We start from the raw sequence: 18308 nt of genomic DNA on the forward strand, positions 1-18308 counted from the left end.
CAAACTATCTTTGCAGTGAAACGATTAAACGCAGAATGAGGAACTTCACCTTGATAACAGCTTTACTTCTCTGCAGCCTTGGTAAGTACTGATTCTCAGCACCAAATCATGTGACATCGCACCAGAATTTCAACTTTCAAATAAGAACTGAGTTATTGTTGTTGTTGCCTTAATACAGTAAGTGCTGCATTATACACTCAGGGATAACTCTCTCTGTCTCTGCTGTTTGTTTCAGGCTGGATCTCTGTCTCAGCTTCTGAGTCTCACACTGTGGAGGTCCAGTCTGGTGGAGACATCACTCTGATGTGCTCCAACATTTCCAGGACTCCAACTACAACAGAATGGTTCAGAGTGATCAACAGAACCAAGCTCAGCTGTGTCTCCTCTATGTACAAGTCTGATAGCAATGCCTCGTACTGTGATGGATTTCAAAATAGATTTGAGATGAGCTCCAACATCTTTACTGTCTTTCTTAACATCACAAGAGTAAATTTATCTGACTCTGGACTGTATTTCTGTGGATGTAACCAAAGCAACCATACAGTTCTTGTCAATGCAACATATCTACAAGTCCAAGGTAAGATTGTAGTTAATCCTCATATATCTGTTTTTCTCATCATATTGTACATACAAATATGTGTCAATTTTTTTATGTTTTAAAGTTGATGGTGTAAATCATGTTCGAGGGGATTATAATGAAAGTAAGGTTCTCCTTTTTCATTGTGCAAGTTTCCACATAGCCAGTCATTTCAATCTTAACCATTTCTTTTAAAAACTGACTCTTATTCTGTCATTTTTCTTGTAGAGGACTCTGATGGAATGACAAACGTCATGAATGTGATCCTGACTGTTCTGACTGTTTTCCTCACCATAGTCGTCATTATTCTGACTGTTAAAATCAGGAAACTCCAGACAGGTACAGCTGATCTATAATTTGATGCACATGATGGATAAATCCAAAGGAAAGTACATGAACAGTAATAATGAACTAATTAAACTTTTGTCTTTTTTTCCATTGAGCTGTGAATGAAGAACAGCAGCCAGAAAGAAACAAGGTGAACCCAGCATTAACTTATATAAACTGTATTATGGTTTTAAAGATGCTCAACCAGAAGATATCTTGTCATGAGAGAGAACATGTAGCCTTCCTGCTGGTTAGAAAATGGTTATTTCAAAACAAAATATAACCTCTGTAAGATGTGGCAGTCTTAGTTCTGTTTGAGCGTTTGTCATTCAATGTGGCCTATTTCTCGATCATTAAAGAGAGTTTTTCTTAGCTATGCTGTGGTTAACACTTATTTTAGTTTAAATTATTCCTTTGTAGAACTACCAACAAATTCACCAATTTCACAGCTGAGTTTTGGCAAACTCAGCTACAGAGTGTGTGTGATTCAGTGTGTGACTCTGAATATTCTGATTTACAGGATCTGGGCTCAGATGAACTGAACTACGCAGCTATAAATTTCCAGGCGCAACCCAAAAGAAGCGGCAGGCCTGCATCAGAGAGAGAGATGGAGCAACATGCTGTGAATGCTGCCAGCAGATAGACACAAGCAACAATAGGACTGCAACGCTCCATGTAACTGATGCTTTCTCATATTCATCTGCTGCAAGAATCAATGGCAACATTCTTTTATTAAATAAAGTTCCTATAGCTCATGGTCAGTTTGCATTCCCTTCCTTGTGTTTCTTTCCATCTCTCTCTCAGTAAAAAGTCTTTCTTACGTGTCTGCCTCTGATCTTTATCTGAGAGGAACAACAACATTATCTGATGTTTGATGAGGAGGAGACACAAAGACACCGATGACGATGATGATGAAGTCAAACTTACTCATATGGAGAGTCTAATGGTCTGTCGGGGGCGAGTGGAAGAGACAGCACAGTGTGGTCTGAGCACACCTGATATCAAAGAGACGAGGCCAGGCTAGCAGAGTATAAAAAGAAACTGTGTCAAGTGACCTGCTTGGTTTTGACAAAATCATATCAGCTTCTGTATTTGTACAGACTGGAAGTATAGTACATAAATAAATAAATATATAAATAGCGATAGAATGAACCATTGGCCTGTAGTGACAAACATGTTCTGTATGAGTTCCATCACAGGAAGTCTTCAGCCATGACCACAAACACCAAATGACTCGCTGTTTTCACTAACCAAGAGTAATGCTGCTTTAAAAAACACCACTGGTGCCTAGTTTCACTGTCTTCGAAGCCATGTAGTACAGTTTACTGTTACCTTGTTTTAGAGTAACCCCTGGATTCTATGCCAACATGTTGTGTAGTCTGCATTCGACTTTAGCTTTAAGGATCCTTACTGATCCTCTCTTTGTATTTGTGTAAATACCCAGTGTATTAAGCATAGGGCATAAAGATCACTTTAAAAAAAAAATCTAATTTGGAGAAACATTTTCCATGTTAAATTAAAAAAATATATTATTTTCTTTATGCTGTTCAGATTCAATTCTCACATGCATCTTCCTCTCAGTCTCTGCCTTTTTTTGTGTGTGTCCTTGATGGTAATCTGAAGATGAAAAAACTAAAGATATTTGAGGTTTGGTGGAGGAGGAGCCAGTGAAGGAAACTGATCTGTGTCAAATGTCCTTATAGGGAGAGTCTGCAGGGAGGTACACTGTATTTTCCTCTATTTGGATATATTTATATATATAAATATATATATATACTTTTTATTTTTTAATTGTCTCTATTGTACAGTATGTCAACATAGTGTATATGAAACAAACAAAGAATTAGCTTTTTGCTCTGGCTGTGTTTCCATGCACATGTTCGCAACAACAAGTGTTGTGCTCCTCCGCATCATTTCCCACTGTGGTGATAACACTTACAGCCACATGAAGACAGGCCTTCAGCTCTCTGCAATAAAACCACAAACATCAACAAGCTGCACTACTTTCACACAAAAGCTTTGGTGCTTTCTCTTCAAATGTGAACATATTTTTGTTAAGGAAATGCAATCAGTTAGAATCCCATCATCTGTATCACCATCTCCAAACTGTCACCTTCTTTACAGATGACACTGTCCAATTTCCTCACACTCATTTTACTCTTTTACCTTCATACATCTGCACCCTGCATGCAGGAAATATGCCTCGTGCAGCCTAATACCTGCACAGCCAGATGACAGTGACATTAAACTGAGATGCGTACAAATGTGCAGTGCAGCTCAACAGATAGTGGATTTGATTTTTTCATTGAGAATTTGTATTGAATTTACTGAATTGGTTACAGGAGCAGACAGCTGTTTGTAGTAATGGTATATTCAGTTGCACCCTAGTCTCGCATTGCCAGAACTTCTTCCACAGCGCTGAGGAGGAGGGTCTGGCTAGTCCACACAGCATTCCGGGATGGGAGAAAAACAGTTTATTGGCATTTCAATAAACCAATCAGAATCGTCTGGGGTGGTGCTAAGCGCCGGACGGAGCAACGGTGCCTCTGCAAAATAGCCTCGGGGAGGGACTTGTTTTGGTGGAAGTGTACGTTCGATTCGAAAGATAGTCTAGCTAGCTGAGGAGCAGTTAACTATAGTTCTCATGAATCTACCAGAGTTCTTTCCCAACACAAAGAAAGCGGAAGGTTACAGACATCTGGCCGAAAAGAGCGACATCCGGTGGAATTTCCGGAGCAATCCCAGAAGTGGAATGTCTTGGATATAGACTAGTTGCAGCCTATTGTAACTGCTTATATGGCACAAAGTTGTGATCGCATTTGAAATGTTTTCTGTGTTCCACATATGTATGTTCCACAGTTATGGTGCCTCTGATGGCAGAGCTATATTAGCAGATAGCTACATTTGCACCATGCACGCTGCCACGAGTACTAAAATACCAAAGTACACCTCAGCGTCAGCCACATTGTCACGTTGCTGCATGGCCTGATTTCTGTCCTGCCCAGAAAATAGAGCATTGTGTGAGTGGTATGGTGGGTTGTTGTGTGGTCGGTGATTGACAAGATAAATACAAGAAAAACCTGCCTTCCTCTTTAAGCCTGGTCCCTGGAGCTCAGCGATTCATTGCAGTAAGACAATCTTATGCACAATGATGAGCTTTACTACAGTTACAGCTTCACTTCTCTGCAGCCTCAGTAAGTACTCACATCAAATTATTCTAATGAGTAACCTGTGTGAAGTTTAATAGCCACCAGCAAAACTGATTTCAGTTGCTACTACAATTGTTATGCGTTTGTTGCATTATCACCTGAGAACTCAATCTGTCCGTTGTGTTTCAGGCTGGATCTCCGTCTCAGTTTCTGAGTCTCAGACTGTGGAGGTTCAGCCTGGGGAAGACGTCACTCTGCTGTGCTCCAACTTTTCCAGTACTCCCTATCAGATATATTGGTTCAGAGCGGTCAAGAGATCCCAGCCCCGCTGTGTCTCCTTCATGTTCGAAGCTCCTGAGCCTGCTAGACTCTGTGATGGATTTCAAAATGGAAAATTTGAAATGACATCCAACATGTCTACTGTTTTCCTCAAAATCAAACAAGTGAATTCATCCGATGCTGGGCTGTATTTCTGTGGATACATCATAATAAAAAACCTGGTTATTGTCGATGCGACATATATAGAGCTTCAAGGTAAGTGTTTTAAAGGATCCTTTAACACTGTATCATATTTCAACATGGTGAAAGTGGAACTGCGATGGCGTACTGTCAAAATAAGATAAAGAGTAATGTGAAGAACTTTGTCATCATTATCATCATCATCATCTATAAAGGCAGTGGTAAACCTCAGGACAACATAGAATGCAGGGTAAAACGTTCTCCCTGCCTCTTATTAAGATATTTTGTGCATTTTTCAAATCTGTCAACTGATGGAATACGGACATTTCTCTTTGTTAATGTTAGTCAGCTCTCAAGCTGGTAAAGTATAAGTAAAGTAGTTCCCTCAAAAATGATGATACCCAATCATTGTGCAAGATCATTTAATTGAATCATCTTTCTTGTAGAAGAGCCTGGGGAAATAGTAAGCCTGAGGTGCGGTTTGAGGGCTGCCCTCTCTTTTTTAATGCTGCTTTAGCACTTCCTCTTATCAATCGTAATGTATTTACAGCAGCCTTCATAAGTACCTGACTGATTTGTCTCTTATCTGCAAATTAAGCTTTTTAAGATTTACTTTTATATGTGTTATATTGTGCAATACAATCATTGTATTGTTTTTGTTAAGCTCATATATGTGAATATTGTCTGACTCTTATTTGCAGAACCTGGACTCTGAAAGATTCGATTTTCCATCCAAAAGCAAGCAAGAAGTGCAACTAGAAAGACTAAGGACAACTTCAGGACCGTCACACCACTTGCTGTATCACCTTCCTGGACGTTCACCTCACCCATACATTTCAGTCACTCAGGGGCTCAGCAAATGTGTTAAAGGAGAAAAATATGTAAATGAGACCACTGTTTAAATCAGTTAGAAATGACTGCAGTACACCTTCTGGCCAGCAGTGGCAGCATTGAGCACAGAGTTGCTGAGCAGCACTCCAGCTGGTGAAGGAGGAAGAAATCCAGGGCCATCTTGGATTTTACATGGTTTGCAAAGACTTTAATGGCAGAAACAGAAACCTTCCCTTTCTCACTCAGCGGATAATGTTTTTTTTTTTTTTTTTTTTTACTTTATAATCACTTAATTTAATTTCTTTATACCAGTCCTGGATCAGGGCCACTTCTAATTCAAGTTATGGTGAAACAATGTTTGAAGTGTTAACCATCTCCCTTGTCACTAGAAGAAATGGGATTATCAAATAATGTACCAGTATTTATATAAAACTCACATCCTTCTGTTAATGATGATTTCCTGTTGTTTCTTTATTGTTCCTTTCAACATCTTCCTGTCACTTTGCCCATTGGACACAGATGACTGTGGAACAGAGTGGAGCAGTGAGTGAGGTACACAGCAGTGGTGTCTGAGCACGGCTGAGGAAAAAATTACACCTTTAAAGTGGGAAATTTGCCTTAAAAGAAAAACTAACCACGGGCTTAGCTTCTGTCATAATGAAAAAAAAAGACAATCTGCAGCTTGATGTTTTGGAAAGACAAAGTGTAGACTCTAACCAGCAGACAACAAATAGCAACGGCAAAGCCTCAACCACAGGAAGACTGGTGTTCACATATAACCACACACATCAAAAGCCTAGAAGTTTTTATAAGATCAAGAATGATGCTACCTAATGAGACTCACGCGTGCACCAGATATGAAAGCATCTACTTTGTGCATCTTAGAAGAAAAAAAGACAATAACGTTGCATTTTGGCAATCTGAGAGCTGATTGTCACAGTCCTGTGTTAATGTGGCCTGATGCCTTCAGACATTTGTTTGATTTACTGTATTTAAGACTGTGTGAGTATGTCTTTGGCTCTTGAGGATTTTGGGATTTGGGGCTTCATGTTTCATTCATTGTGTTTGAGTTTTCTGGGCTTGCACTGTGTGTACCTTATGTGTCCCTGTAGCCCTGCCCAGTATGTTTCCCTAGAACACCTGGGGCATGTTCAATCTCAAAACCGTGTGCACCGTTTTACTATGCCTACAAATCGGAAGGTTGGTGGTTTGATCACTGGCTCTGCAGTCCCATGTCGAAGTGTCCTTGGGCAAGACACTGAACCCCAAATTGCTCCCGATGCTGCACCATCAGTGTGTGAATGTGTGTGAATGTTTATCTGCAGCCTCGGCCACAGTATGCGAAAGTGTGTGAATGGTTCCTGTACCATGTTAAAGCGTTTTAAGTATTCGTAGAGACTAGAAAAGAGTTATGAAAATACAGTCGTTTTGTCGTGGCTGAACATGCCCTTGTTTTGTTTCTAGCCTCGTCAGCCTCGTTGTCTTGTTACCCAATCAGTGTTTTCCCTCGTTATTCCAGTCCCCTGCCCACTCCAGCTGTGCCTTGTCTTGTGATTATCTCCTTGTGTATGTAGTATGTTGTCAGTTCTTTGTCCTATTTTGTGACGAGAAGTTATTGGCCTGTTTTTGGCGCTCTGTTTCCCAGTGTTCCCGGTTTGGATTTATTGTCTGCCTGACTTGGTCTCTACGTTATTTAAGTCATTAAATCGCTAAAACTCTCACTGCTACCTCCTTGTCTCCTCTTCTGCGTTTGGGTCCCAACCTGAAACTCCTGACCTGTGACACAGATCTTTTCTTTCTGTCACTTAGCTGATAAAGAACAGAATCCAGAGCAAGGAGAGGCAAATACAGGTTTTTCTAATTATTAATTTAATATGAAAGGGGCAAACTCGATCTGAGTCCTAGCACAGGATATTAATGGTGAACAGAAGAGTCCTCCACTCTTGCAAGGCTACATGGCTCTGTTTTGCAGAGGTGGTGGGCTCACAGTGGCAGGATGCGCTACATTTGGAAATTTCCAGCACGTCCAGAAGATCAGTCTGCCTGTGGTTGAAGGAACTGAAAAACCTTTAACCTCCTGGGGAGGCAGAACCTAAACGGCAGGATTCTGCTCTAGGATCCCTTGCTGTGAATGCTGTATGTATGAATATGTTAAACACAAATCAATGAAAACTATTTTTAGTCTCAGTTCAACTGTGATGGAAATCAAAAAGGACCATCACATGTACAGCATTTGAGAGGGGAGCGTGGGGGAAACATCTGTAATTTAACAGAATTCTCCTTCTTTCCCGTGCAGAAAGTTTCATTTGGTTCACTGGTGATGCTGTTAATTAATACATTCATGTGGTGTAACGGTGCACAGGAGAAAAAAAAACCAAATGCACAAGGATACTTGGGCAACGGATTGTTGGGCAAATGTCAGAGAAAGACAAAATCCTACTGCTGGGGGATGAGGCAAGATTTTTAAACCACTGGCTTACAGAGGTGTCAAGTAACGAAGTACAAATACTTCGTTACCTTACTTAACCCTTGTGTTGTTCTTCGGGTCCCAGTGACCCAAAGGACAACACAAGGATTATGTACTTCCGTTTACTTTGTTGAGAATTGCTCTCTAAACAAGGGTTAATACAGCACCTTAGTTCTTGTTTGTACAGCATTTTGGTCAGCTTAAACGGTGTTTAAATGTTTTCTAGAAATAAACTTTACTTACTTAACAAGAAACAGGGTTTAGAGAGCAATTCTCAACAAAGTAAAGGGAAGAACATAATCCTTGTGTTGTCCTTTGGGTCACTGGGACCCGAAGGACCACACAAGGGTTAAGTAGAAATTTTGGGTATCTATACTTTACTGGAGTAATTATTTTACAGCATACTTTTTACTTCTACTCCTTACATTTTCACGCAATTATCTGTACTTTCTACTCCTTACATTTTAAAAATAGCCTCGTTACTCCTATTTCAGTTCGGCTTGTTTTCATTCCAGCTCGTCAGTCATCGTTCAAAAAAACACACAAAAACCCTATCCAAATCGCTCCATCCGGAGAGAGTGAATTTGATTGTGGTTGGATGAGAAGTATAAACATAGCTATTCCGACACCCTATTGGTTTGTACGCGATCCATAACACCTGTACAGACCCGGTGCTAATACGCCACCGGTGTCTTAACGACCGTTATCTACCGGACTGAATAGCAACACGGATTTCGGTGCCTTATTAGGTGCCACTTAAATGCCTGCGCGATGCTCCGAAAACGGACGTTAGAGGGAACTGAAACATCGCCGCACGGGACGCTAGTCAACACTACAGTTGGAAGCAGGTTAGCCTAGCGTTAGCTAGCAGCCGGAGTAAACATGGTAAAATGCTGAGAGCTAAACGGTGTAAAAGTGTGTCTATATTCACTGGAGAGGAGTCTAACACCAGACTGTAGCTGCCGTTGTCTGAAAAACACAGAAGAGATGTAGCCTACTTGTCACCTTTTTCAGCCCTTCTGAGTTTGCAGGTATGATTTTAATATAACATTATTATAGTCATATGATTTTGTCCCTGCGTTTTAGAGTTAAGCTGTTGTCCTTAATGGCATTCCCCCCTTACATCAGGGGTCTTGAACGTTTTTTAAGCCAAGGACCCCTTAACTTAAAGTGAGATGTAGCAGGGACCCTAGGATTAACTGTATATGTGGGCTGATATCTTAGTGACTACCTAACCTATAGGCCAGTAAGCCTATCATCAGTGGGAATTTATATTTGCGAATAATATGTTGGAATTATGTTAAGGCATTTTATTTTAATTTTTTTTAAAGACTCAAAAATGTACAATAATTTGGAGGCCCCCCTGCAATGACTCTGAGGACCCCGTTGAAGATCTCTGCCTTACATTACTTTTACTTTTATACTTTAAGTAGTTTTGAAACCAGTACTTTTACACTTTTACTTAAGTAAAAATCTTGAGTTGATACTTCAACTTCTACAAAAGTCTTTTCAAACCCTAGTATCTATACTTCTACTTGAGTAATGAATGTGAATACTTTTGACACCTCTGCTGGCTTAAAAGCATCTCTTATACTATGAAAATAATAAAAAATAAAATGTGTGCATTAGGAGTGCTGTTACAATTACTTTCACCTTGGCTATATGCCAATGTAAATGGCAATTGCTACAGTGATTCTGCTTTAGCGTCCAAATGCTGCTAGCTCGCTGTTGCAGCTGACAGAAACCCGCAGGTGGTCTTCATGCTCAGGCGTTTTCATTTGCACTCGTAATAGTTTGACTGCCTCGTACACCAGTCAGCTTGTTGTGCACACATGGTGCTAACAGCATGGCGTGCAGCTGACATTTTTGGGCTTGTGAACTTTTGTTTCACGAGTGGCTGCATGCACCAGACCGTGACCCCCCGGATCCTGACCTGCCGTGTCCCCTGGACTGTGTCTCCCGGACCGTGACCCCCAGACCGTGACCCCTTGACCATGACTGACCGTGACAGTTCAGTATGAATACACAAACCGCTACAGCCCTACATGCAGGTAAATGATTATTGCTTCTACACAACTTTCTAAAGCTGTAGGCAACTTAAAAATAATGTATATTCTCACTTGTGAGAATATCCATTACAGCGTCTGCATGTTGCATGTGTTACAATATTTGATAAGACGTTGTTAAGCAGCAGGTGCCCCCTTTAGGTTTGACTACACATAAGGCATTTTATTCAGTCCCACCATAAGCATGTTGACTATTGTGTCAATATTTGCAGCTTTCATGCTGTTTTTCAGCAGAGGACTGTTAAAACTGTTACTGACAAGCTCTCTTTAACGATTTTAGGTTGTTTTTATGATAAAAGGCTAACCGAATGTCTGTCTGTATCTTTTACTTTTAATGAGGGGATTAGACAATAAAGGTTTGGACGTGTCATTTTTACATAATAGCAACTTAAAAGTATTGTCAAAACACACCTTCTGAAGAATAACTTGACACTAACTTTCTGTACCAACACATGTTTTCCTGAAAGCATTAATGTGGTCAGTTTGATCAACAGGATGGACAACTAAAAGTGAAGCCCCCGCCTCTTTTACGTTGAGAGCAGCCCTACTGGAGAACAGTTCAGTTACCGATGTTGCAGAGCTTCAGTCACACGCACCAGGAACAACTTCACCTTGAGAACAGCTTTACTTCTCTGCAGCTTCAGTGAGTACTGGCGCTGAATTACTCTCAACTACATTTACAATTTCTTTTTGTTTACTTTAACCCGAAAGATTTTAAACTGCTGATATTCACTTATTTAAAAGATTATTTAAAGGAATTGTTTGTGTCCCTTTTTTGTTTAATTGAAAGTAACTCTCTTCCTGTTTCTGCTGTTTGTTTCAGGCTGGATCTCTGTCTCAGCTTCTGAGTCTCACACTGTGGAGGTCCAGTCTGGTGGAGACGTCACTCTGATGTGCTCCAACATGTCATCTGTATCATCTGTGGCGTTCTGGTTCAGACTGGTAAATGTATCCAATGTCAGCTGTGTGTCTGTTATGTTCAACGCTGACACAGCTGAATACTGTGAGGGATTTAGAAATGGAAGATTCAACATGAGTACCAACATCTCCACTCTCTTTCTCCAAATCAAACATCTGGATGGATCTGACTCTGGACTGTATTTCTGTGGATTTTTTACCAGTGGGAAACTTCTTTTCAGTGTGACACATTTAAAAGTTGAAGGTAAGTTAAATCGTAAGTCTTTTGTGTCTTTTGGTAGCCATTTTGGTAGCCATTCCTCGGTTCTTCTGCTTACATTGTAAAATAGTTAATAAGTAAATGGTGAATAATTCCAAATAAGAGACTCCTTTATCTTCATTTCATTAGGCAGTAGGGGTGTAACGATATATTGTGGTACGATTTATCGTGATGCAAAAATGTTACGATATGTATCGTAGAGGTATGGCGATATTATTATAATTTTATTTTATTTATTTTTTATTTATTTTTTACTACCACCATATAGGTGCTGACACACATACCAGACGGCCGACCGTCGGCAGAAAAGCCAGTCGAGATGATCAGTCACATCCACGAGTCCAAAAAACTGCCTCGGGACACGTCAAAAAGACGAGAGGAGACGAGACGTACGCCTCCATAACAGCAGGCGGCGCTAATCTGTATTGTTGCCCAAGAAATGACAACCGGCAGCTGATTGGACGAATGCGTCACATGGGATTGTTTTCTCCGAAAATTCAAAGCCAGACTGTCATGGCGGCTTGTTCAGAATACGATCTCATATTGTACTAAAATAGTTCACTGAAACATGTTTCTGAAAACATTTTAAGTGAGAAATAGGCCGTGCAGTTGCTGAATCTGTCTTCATTTCAGATCAACAAAGGTCAATTTAAAAGATTTTCATCAGATTTTGAGAGACTCTAGTCACCTCATTCTGCTCGCCATTTCCGGGTGAGTCCCGACTGCCCTGCCGCCGACCGAACATGTCAGGTCGGCGAAAATGAACGCCGACAGCCCCCCAGACTGACGACGGCACGGGACACACCGAACAGATACGTGTCACTGACCTCGCCAGACTGTCCAATGGCCGAAAATCGTCCCTGTGTGTCCCGGCCTATGACGTCCGTTTAATCCTATTGGTTGAGCTACCGTACCCGCGTCATGTTTACATTCACTGCATTCATGCTCCAATGAATAGGATATGACATCTGTTTAACCCTATTGGTTGAGCTACCGCACCCGCGTAACGCTTACATTCACTGCATCAACGCTCAAATGAATCGCTTGAACTGAGCAGTAGCAGGGCAAAATGAGTTCGACTTCGACTGAAATTGTAATAGAGGATGCCCCGTCCACTTACAAATCCGACGTCTGGCAGCATTTTGGTTTTCCAGTTACTCAACAGGAGGATGGTAAAAAAACAGACAAAACATGAACTGTGTGTAAATAGACAGTTATTGAACACTGTTAATGTTAAATAAATCTGTTATTTATTTGATTTTCAGTTGAATTTTTGCATTTTTTTTCATAATATCGTGATACATATCGTATCGTGAACCCAGTATCGTGATACATATCGAATAGTGAGCTGAGTGTATCGTTACACCCCTATTAGGCAGCGATGAGTCCCACGATGATGTGGAAAACAAGCGCAAAAGTAAGATTCTCCTAATGATTTCTTTAAATTGTACAGATGAATGTGTAAAGGTAAAACAGTTCAGCTAAATGCAGTTTGGTCCATTTTATATAGCCAGGTCTCAAGTCTCTAAAGAGAAACTGGAGTTTAACTTGATGATCTTTATTATAGCAGAGTCTGGCGGAACAACAGAGTCTGGCGGAATAGCAGAGCTGGCGATTGTGATCCTGGGCACTATGACTGCTTTCCTTTTAAATGTCATCCTTGTTCTGGTTATTAAAATCAGGAAACTTCAGAAAGGTACTTTTTCAGAGGTTTTGTTGCTCAACATTGCATCATTATGCTGGAAAAATGCAGAGGACAACGGTCAATGAACTGACCAGTTGTATGTTTCTCTCTCACATAGCTGATGAAGTAGATCCAAATTCAGAGCAAAGTGAGGTAAGTCCAATTTTAACATTTTGACTTTTATATATTGTTTGATAAAGCCCCACTGAAAAGTAGCCAGAACTATATTCTATCAGCTTATATTGGCTACGTCCTGAAATACTGGTGTATTTGTATACATGTATACATTTGTATTGTGCCAATACGTAACAAGGAATTGTAGTACAGTAAGGTGTGTGAGGAACTTTAGAAACAGTGTCTCGTTTTTATAGTTTGTTCATTAGAGAGCACCAACAAATGTCCTGCTCAGTAAATACCTGTCACAATCCCACAGATAACTCATTCATTCTTAATTCCTAAGTGTATGTAGGTTATTATGGGCCTCTTAAATCATGCCAAGTCAACACATTAAGACTGCAAATACTCTTTTCACAGAATGTTGACTGTGATAACCTGAACTACGCAGCAGTGACATTTTGAACTGCAAAAGGAAAGCGAAAAGAGCTGGAGCCAAATGTTATTTACGCTGCCACCAGATAAGACTCGGGAGGCAACTACAACTAATGCCGTGTGTCGAATACATCTGCTTTTGGAGCTTCTGTGTGGCCTAAACATTTCAATTTGACCAATAAAGAGGTAATGTTCATTAATTTCCCACTGCAGATCTTTACATCTCAACGTTTACTTTCTCTCAGCCAGAGTGGATTTAGTCAAAAATGTGCGTTTTGACGGAGGACAGGACAGTCCAGAGTGTGTGATAGTGAGGGTTAGGTGGAGGTGTGAGAGAGGCTTGTGTGACAGGAAGAGGCAGTGCAGTGTGGTCTGGGGGTGAAAGCATGAGGCCTGTTAGCTTAAAGGTTTCTAAAAATAAAAATATGACAAGAAACACTACACTCTATTATAAATGAAACTACCCAACAATATAACGGCCTACAAGTACATCTAAAATGATCAGACCATTCAACACACAACTGTTTGGATCGTTTCCAGTTTCTAAAATGTGAGGATTTTTCAGCATGGAGTACTTTTACTTTTAGTACTTTAAGTTAATTTTCCTGATGATACTTACATACTTCTACTTAAGTAACCTTTTCAATGCATGACCTTTACTTGGAAGAGAGTATTTTCATAGTGTGGTATTAGTATTTTTACTGAAGTAAAGGATCTGCATACTTCTTCCCTTCACCTGCTCGTTGTCATTTAGAAAAAGAATCCCATTACTGCAGTAACTCGACCAAAGAGAGAATGTAGTTACATTGTTCTGACATTAACTGTGGGGGAGAGACCCAGCATCATTTAAATATGGAGATGAAGGCGTACATTTTCAGACGGCCTCTCCTGGAAGGCAGATTAGTGTTGCACTTGGTTGTTCACACAACAAGTGGCAGAAATAGTTGCTGGGGTTAGAGAGAGAAGTTCAAACCAGGCTAACTTTCTCACCTCCACACAGCTGACCAGTCACTGCATGAAGTGGGTGTGAATGGAAACGCACATCTTCACACTCACACACTATAAAGCATCTTAGGGGGGGAAACGGCTATTTCATATACTTTTATTTTATGAAAATACATTTCTTAATTCAGATGTCATGGATGCCAACAGCTTGTGCAGAACAAACATGAGCAGCGTCTGTGTGATTAACCCTTTAAGTCTGCAAATGGATAACGTATAGAAAAAAGGTAGTTCCTCACTTACAGAACGAGGAAATGTTAAGCTTCAGATGCAGACACATTAATAAAGTGAATGTGATAAAATATGCATCATATTTAGTAACCTAGAAATGGGAAACTTATGTTCAACAAGCAGCCAGAGCACATTTTAGCAAATAACACTATAGGTACATCCCATGTCCCTTATTTGATAGCTCCTCAGTCCTCGGCTGAACCAGAAGTTGTTCTGTCCCTCCTCGGTGAAGTCCGTCTCATGGTTCTTATTTCTGCCCCGATGACGTTGGAGGGATCATCGAGGAGGGATCATCGAGGAGCTATAACTGAGGAAACACCAGAGCAGCCTTCCTGGAAGCCGTTCAGCTGAAGGAGTTGCTGACTGCGCCCAGCTGATGAATTCATGTAACGCTTCAGAGGAAAGGACGTCTCGTCCCTCTAAAGCACATTTGCTCGTTGCCTCTCTCCTCACATGATATACCGTATTTTCCAGACTATAAGTTGCACTTTTTTTCCTACTTTGGCTGGTCCTGCGACTTATAGTCAGGTGTGACTTATATATCAAAATATATATAATGTAACATGTTTTTACATGTTAATTCATATTGAAAACATTACCGTCTACAGCCTTGTGACAACTATATGCTGCTCCTAAAGACAACTGAGAAAGAAAAGAGATAAACTGCAGGTAGTTAAATTTGCAGCCGAAAACGGTAATCGAGCAGCAGAAAGAAAGTTTGAAATGAGGGAGAAACTTGTGAGGGACTGGCGAAAAGGTGACTCTTACTGCAATGAAGAAATCAAAGAAAGCTAATTGGCTAATCGCGGGCTGAAAGCAAGACGGCCAGAGCTGGAGGAACGAGTCGGGAGGGGCTTTTCAACGGTGCAGTTACGTCTCCACGCCTTTTAATACATCCATGCTCCACGCCCTGGTAGCTAGATGTTCTGTGTGCTATTGTATAGTTCAATAACTGTTAATGTGTTACGGTAACATACCGTATTCAGCCTGTTGTTCTGTGTGCTATTGTGTAGTTGACAGATGGGAAAAAAAAAAATATTCTGAATCAATGCGACTTATTTTTTGTCTGATGCGACTTATACTCCGGAGCGACTTATAGTACGGAAAATATGGTACTTGAATCTCTCCTGTGCCTACTTGGTGGGAGGGACTAAGACGCGAGGAAGGGAGGCAAGGGGAGGAGTCGGTAGTCTAGCATTGCCAGACCTTCCTCCACAGCGCTGCGGAGGAGGGTCTGGCTAGTCCACACAGCATTCCGGAATGGGAGAAAAATATGTTCTGGTTTATTTGCATTTCTTTAAACCAATCACAATCGTCTTGGGTGGCGCTAAGCACCGGGAAAGCCACGGTGCCTCTGTAAAATTGCCTCAGGAAGGAACTTGTTTTGGTGGAACACGTGTACATTCAAAAGTTGTTTTAGTCGTGCCACAGAAAACTAAAACTAAGATTGAACAGATCTAGCTAGCTAGCTGTCTGGATTTACCCTGCAGAGATCTGAGGAGCAGCTAACCATAGTCCTCAGAAATCCACCAGAGTTTAGAATGCCAACACAAACAAAATGGAAGGTACCAGACATCCGGCTGAAAAGAGTGAAATCTGGCGGAATTTCTGACAGCAACTGAGCAATCCTGGAAGTGGAATGTCGTGGATATAGACTAAAGCCTGGCTCACACTACAGGAGTTTTAGGTCGATTTATGCCCGATTTACCCCTCCCGAGAATCTGAGAAAAAATCTTGTCGAGGACCTTGATCGGTTCCGATGTTCGGCGCAGATTATCTGGTAATGTGAGGCGTTCACAGATCGAATCTTGCACCTCCCGATCTGCTCGCAAACACATCGGGGCCGCCACGATAATATCAAACATGTTTGATATCTAGGATTATAATCGGGCGTGAAACGACTATGATTACGTCAGTACTTCCACAATAGCCAATGACAGACAGGTCTGCAAGGAGACAGAAGTGTCGGAAACTTTTGAAAAATGTCCGCGAAAGCAGCTGTAGTACGGGTCCGGTGGACAACTGAGTTGGAAGAAAGGATGGTGGAGATGTGGCAACAGCACGAGTGCCTGTTTAATGTCTCATCAGAAGAGTATCATAATGGGAATGAGAAAGAGAAGAGCTGGGGAGAGATCGCTTCAGATTTGGACCTACCGGGTGAGTGTACAAAGTTGCTAGGCACTAGCTAGCAAAATGTAAACATTAGATCTAGGTCAGTGATCATCTGCTACATTCAGGTCTAACAAAAGATGCATTGCACATACCGTATTTTTCATACTATAAGTCGCTCCGGAGTATAAGTCACACAGAACAACTAGCAGGGCGTGGAGATGTAACTGCACCGTTGACAAGCCCCTCCCGGCAGCACGGTGTTCAAGCCCCCACCTGTGTACTCGTTCCTCCAGCTCTGGCCGTCTTGCTTTCAGCCCGCGATTAGCCGATTAGCTTTCTTTGATTTCTTCATTGCAGTAAGAGACACCTTTTCGCCAGTCCCTCACAAGCTTCTCCCCCATTTCAAACTTTCTTTCTGCTGCTCGATGACCGTTTTCGGCTGCATATTTTACTACCTGCAGTTTGTAATCTCTTTTCTTTCTCAGTTGTCTTTAGGAGCAGCATATAGTTGTCACAAGCCTAGAGCGACCTCTCACGGCTGTAGACGGTAATGTTTTCAGTATGAATTAACATGTAAAAACATGTTAAATTATATATATTTTGATATATAAGTCGCAACTGACTATAAGTCGCAGGACCAGCCAAAGTAGGAAAAAAATGCAACTTATAGTCCGGAAAATACGGTAGTTTGTTTGAATAATATTATCGTCCACGCTCGTTTTATTTTCTTTTGTTCTTTATTGTTACAAAGGATAAGTATTACTACAGCAAGTTGCCGTGACACAGCATCCATTTTGTTTACATGTGCTTCCCCGTGAGATCGCGTCGCGTGAGGTGCTAAATTATCTTAAGATAATCTTAAGAACATCTTGTAGTGTGTGATGCCCCACTATTTTCAAATCTTGTAGTGTGAGCATGTTTAAGATTTGATGGAAGAAAATCTGCAAAGATTCTCCTCAAGTGTGTGCTGCAACCAGATTTCAAACTCGGTTAGGATTTTAAAACTCCTGTGGTGTGAGCCAGGCTTAAGGAGTTGGGGAATGTGATTTAATGGACATGAGATGCAGCTCTAGTCCAGCACACCGGGCAGCATTGTGGGTCGGGGCCCGCACACTGAATCACCTGTGCCTGCTCTGGAAGGGCCTCCATCTCGGACTAACTAAATAAAATAGATATCAGAAGTTGCTTAGCCTGGACCTCTGCGCACGCACGGACACACACACACACACACACACACACACACACACACACACACACACACACACACACACACTGCTCATTTACCCACCGGATTCACCAAAAATAGCTGCCACCTTCCCTGAGGCAGCATTTCTTTTCTTTTTTTTGGGGGGGGGGGCGGGGCTATTTGGTCTTCAATTGATAGGACAGATGAAGACAGTAAAGGGGGTAGAGAGAGGAGGATGACATGCAGCAAAGTGCATTAAGGACTGAGCCTTAGTACATGGGCCGCATGTTCTACCATTTCTGGGGCGTGTTCTTACCGTCGCACCGCCAGCTTTGTTCGTGTCGAGGTATCCCAGCATGCTTTGTGCACAGACAATGAATGAGTGTGATGTCTGTCGCCAGTCGGGTCTCGTACCGTGGGCATGCTCCGTTAGAGACTTTTCAGACCCTTTTTAGTGACTTCTTGCTCAGAGTAAACTCAGTCAGTGGTTC

The 18308-nt window shown here is 41.3% G+C and overlaps 1 protein-coding gene across 1 annotated transcript; it reads left to right on the forward strand.

The window, feature by feature from the left end:
* On the forward strand, positions 1–1646 carry LOC120572361. The gene is made up of 6 exons (XM_039821644.1): positions 1–81; positions 236–577; positions 663–701; positions 806–916; positions 1021–1055; positions 1425–1646. The coding sequence occupies exons 1-6, from the start codon at positions 36–38 to the stop codon at positions 1545–1547; spliced, it is 696 nt and encodes a 231-aa protein (XP_039677578.1). The 5' UTR covers positions 1–35; the 3' UTR covers positions 1548–1646.
* Positions 1647–18308: the final 16662 nt, after the last annotated feature.

This window comes from Perca fluviatilis, chromosome 14, assembly GCF_010015445.1.
Source record: "Perca fluviatilis chromosome 14, GENO_Pfluv_1.0, whole genome shotgun sequence".
In the NCBI taxonomy this organism is placed as follows: domain Eukaryota; kingdom Metazoa; phylum Chordata; class Actinopteri; order Perciformes; family Percidae; genus Perca; species Perca fluviatilis.

Excerpts from the sequence above, each read along its gene's own strand:
- LOC120572361 (XM_039821644.1), top strand. The coding sequence starts at position 36 with ATGAGGAACTTCACCTTGATAACAGCTTTACTTCTCTGCAGCCTTG. Across the intron at positions 578-662 it reads AACATATCTACAAGTCCAAG|TTGATGGTGTAAATCATGTT; the intron begins GTAAGATTGTAG and ends TATGTTTTAAAG. Across the intron at positions 1,056-1,424 it reads AGCAGCCAGAAAGAAACAAG|GATCTGGGCTCAGATGAACT; the intron begins GTGAACCCAGCA and ends TCTGATTTACAG.